This window comes from Bison bison, unplaced genomic scaffold (genome assembly GCF_000754665.1).
Source record: "Bison bison bison isolate TAMUID 2011002044 unplaced genomic scaffold, Bison_UMD1.0 scf7180017864352, whole genome shotgun sequence".
In the NCBI taxonomy this organism is placed as follows: Eukaryota; Metazoa; Chordata; class Mammalia; order Artiodactyla; family Bovidae; genus Bison; species Bison bison.
The window spans coordinates 1,831,902-1,835,245 of record NW_011494924.1 but is presented as its reverse complement, the minus strand read 5'-3'; the positions used below and the strand labels follow the sequence as shown (position 1 = coordinate 1,835,245).

General features: G+C 62.6%; 2 protein-coding genes across 3 annotated transcripts in view; one reads left to right on the top strand and one right to left on the bottom strand.

Moving 5' to 3' along the window:
• Positions 1–1,548, top strand: part of TRPC4AP (transient receptor potential cation channel, subfamily C, member 4 associated protein) — a 69,955-nt gene extending 68,407 nt beyond the window's left edge. For both annotated transcript variants that reach the window (XM_010854892.1, XM_010854891.1), the window contains exons 18-19: positions 263–469; positions 634–1,548. In XM_010854892.1, coding sequence (XP_010853194.1) covers positions 263–469; positions 634–771 — 345 coding nt within the window. In that variant the 3' untranslated portion in view covers positions 772–1,548. The remainder of the gene's footprint in view (positions 1–262; positions 470–633) is intronic.
• Positions 1,516–3,344, bottom strand: part of MYH7B (myosin, heavy chain 7B, cardiac muscle, beta) — a 24,798-nt gene continuing 22,969 nt past the window's right edge. The window contains exons 36-42 of the mRNA XM_010855013.1: positions 3,313–3,344; positions 3,108–3,233; positions 2,853–3,023; positions 2,649–2,753; positions 2,471–2,566; positions 1,863–2,000; positions 1,516–1,787 (exon numbers count right to left, since the gene is read on the bottom strand). Of these exons, the coding sequence (XP_010853315.1) occupies positions 1,776–1,787; positions 1,863–2,000; positions 2,471–2,566; positions 2,649–2,753; positions 2,853–3,023; positions 3,108–3,233; positions 3,313–3,344 (680 nt within the window). The 3' untranslated portion in view covers positions 1,516–1,775. The remainder of the gene's footprint in view (positions 1,788–1,862; positions 2,001–2,470; positions 2,567–2,648; positions 2,754–2,852; positions 3,024–3,107; positions 3,234–3,312) is intronic.

The window sequence follows — 3,344 nt, the reverse complement described above, 5'->3', positions numbered from 1 at the left end:
GAGGCATGGACTGACTAGATTAATAATGCTGCTCCCCCCAACTCTGGGGTGGGAGATGGGGGCAGTGAGGGCCAGGAAGGCACTGGGGGCAGGAGCTTCATCGTTCCTCTCCGCCGTCCTCTGTTGGCTTTATGCAGGGCAGCACCGTGTGAGGCCCGTGGACACCTCCGCCCTGCCCACTACCCCCTTACCTCCCGCCCCGGTCCACCAGGGCCCCTGGGCTGCCGGCACACGCCTGACCCACACAGCCCGATCCTTGTAGGAGAACGTCAGCTGCCTCAACACCAGCCTGGTGATCCTGATGCTGGCCCGACGGAAAGAGCGCCTGCCCCTCTACCTGCGGCTGCTGCAGCGGATGGAGCACAGCAAGAAGTACCCTGGCTTCCTGCTCAACAACTTCCACAACCTGCTGCGCTTCTGGCAGCAGCACTACCTGCACAAGGACAAGGACAGCACCTGCCTAGAGAACGTGAGTGCCCCGCCCCCGAGGGTGGCAGGCAGGCTGCGGGCGCGCCGGCCCAGGCTCCTCGGAGGGGCAGGTGTCCGGGGCGCCTGACTCCCACCGGGCCCTGTGGAAGGCAGCTCTCTACCCCTTACCAGGGCACTTCCCGTGGCCCCTCTCTCTGTGCACAGAGCTCCTGCATCAGCTTCTCATACTGGAAAGAGACCGTGTCCATCCTGTTGAACCCAGACCGCCAGTCTCCCTCTGCCCTTGTCAGCTACATTGAGGAGCCCTACATGGACATAGACAGGGACTTCACCGAGGAGTGATCTTGGGCCAGGCCTCGGTGGCTGCTGGGCCAGCGCGGGTGAGCGGGGTACGCGTGCCTCACGCCCTGCCCCCACCCTTCCCCCGCCTCCCTGCTGCTCCACCTGCCCTGGGTCTTCAGGTACAGGCTGAGTGGGAGGGAGCATCTAGAAGCCCTTGGCCCTTGGGTTCTGAGGCTCTGGGTCATTGGGGTGCCTCAGTTCCCTCAAGATGGCCATGATGAGGACAGGGGCGCTGTGCCCACCCTTCGTTCAGAACCCTGGGGCCCTGGCCCACCTAGAGCTAAGGGGACTTTTAAAAACAGCTCTGTCTGAGCTCCCGCCGGTCTCTTGACTGTCAGTCCTGGCATGGGGAGGGAGATGTGGGCCCCCTCCCCAATCTGTGAGCCGAGCTTGCCCTGGCCTTTGGACCCAGGCAAAGGCTTCTGAGCCCCTGGGCAGGGGTGGGGGATACCAGAGAATGCTTCTTTCCCCCAGGCCTGCCCATCTGTCCCTCCTTTCCTCCCTCCCTCGTTTTCCTTTAGCTCCTCTGGTTCTGTTTGCTCATTGGCCGCTGTGTTCATCCCAGGGGTTTCCCCCAGAAGTGGGGGGCTTTCTCCTTCAATCCCCTGGGGCACAGGGTGGCTGTGCCCCACCCCCACCCCCAGGCAGCATCTCCTGCCTGAGCCTGCCCGCACGGGAGCCTGCCTGGGAGCACACCCCCGGCCCCTTCTTGTGTTGCCAATTTATTAACAACAAATAAACCAATTAAATGGAGACTATTAAAGAATTTATTTTAAATGACTGATGTGGGCCTGACTTTTGTCTGTGAGACCATGTGCTCCCCTCCCCTCCTGAACCCCAAAGAATGAGCAGAAACCCAGTCAGAGCTGCAGCCACGGGGTTTATTCAAGGTGGAGCAGGGCTTGGGGTGGCGAGGCTCCAGCATGTGTGAATGAAGAGAGGCCAGGATCAGGCTGGGGCAGACAGCAGGTGTCCCTCTTTTCCCAGAGCCCAGGGTTCCAGTGTCACTCCTTGTGCTAAAGGGAGAGGGGTGCCTGAGTGAGCGGCTTCCGGGGCAGAGGGCAGGGAGGGTGCCCCACACCACCCCTCACCTTGGGGCCCAGGGCGTCCCGGGTGCGTGCCCGCAGCTTGTTGGCCTGGGTTTCCGCCATGTCTGCCCGCTCCTCTGCATCATCCAGCTCATGCTGGGCCTTTCGATACTTGGCTAGGTTGGTGTTGGCCTGCTGCTCCTGTGGGCACAGGCAGGCCTGCTCACTCTCTGATCACTGAGACGGTCAGCTGCCCCAGAAGGGGCCGGCTTCTCCTGGTCCTCCAGTCTGCTTCACCACCGCTGCCCACGGCCCTCCCCATCCCTCCCCAGTCCCCACGGCAGGAAGGAAGGGCATGGAGCCACTCATTCCAGAGGTGCCTGGGTGCCAGACCTGCCTGGAAGGGGAAATCAGAGAGGTCCCCTCAGAGACAGAGCTAGGTCTTGTGTCTTGCTGGACCTGTTAGAAACTTGTCTTTCTTCCCACTGGGCAGTGGGGTCACTGTCCCAACCAACGCACAAAGCCACCGTGGGGGAAATCACAGCCCAGAGATGGAACAGGCCTGACCATTGCTGGCATCCCCACTGACTGGGGCCAGCTGTAGAAGTGGGGTGACCACCGGAATCCTGACTGGTACTAGGCCCCAAAGACCCAGACTTCCGTGCACTCACCGCCTCTTCAAACTGACGTTTGTAGCTCTTGACCTTGCTCTGCAGCTTGTCCACCAGGTCCTGCATGCGAGCCAGATTCTTCCTGTCCTCCTCAGCCTGGGCAGGCAAAGGGGATTCAGGTCTTGCCCAAAGCAGCCCAGCCCTAGGGCCACCCCTCGAGATGGTCCTGGTTACCCACCTGGTACGCGAGCTCCTTGACCCGGCGTTCATGCTTCCGCACCCCTTTGAGGGCCTCTGCGTGCTTCTTCTGCTCCGCGTCCAGCTCGGCCTCCAGCTCCCGCACCTACAAGCAGCCAGCCGGTGGGCCTGCTGCCCCTGGCCTGCCCTCCCCGGGGCTGACCCACCCGCCAGGGCAGCAGGCTGGGAGGCGGGCCGCACACACCTTGGCCTCCAGCTTCTGCACCTGCTTCTTCCCGCCCCGGAGGGCGGCTTGTTCTGCCTCCTCCAGCCGGGCCTGCAGCTCCCGCACCGTCTGCTCCAGCGTCTTCTTCATCCGTTCCAGGTGTGTGCTTGTGTCCTGCTCCTTCTTCAGCTCCTCCGCCATCATGGCTGCCTGTGGGGGAGGCGGCGGTCTGATCAGGAGGTGACGGTCCCTTTGGACTCTTCTCTGGCATCCCCAGCCCCGGCCCAGCCTCACATCAGTGATGGCCTTTTTGGCCTTCTCCTCGGCTTCCCGCCTTTCCTGGGCGGCCTCCTCCACCTCCCCACTCAGCTGGGCCAAATCCACCTCCAGCTTCTTCTTCTGGTTCAGGAGACCTGTGTTCTGCAGGGAAGCAGAGCTTTAGAGTTGGGCCTTGCAGGCCCCCGCCCCGCACGCTCTGGTGACAACCCCCAGTGCCCACCTGTGAATGCAGGAGGTTGAGACGCTCCGTGG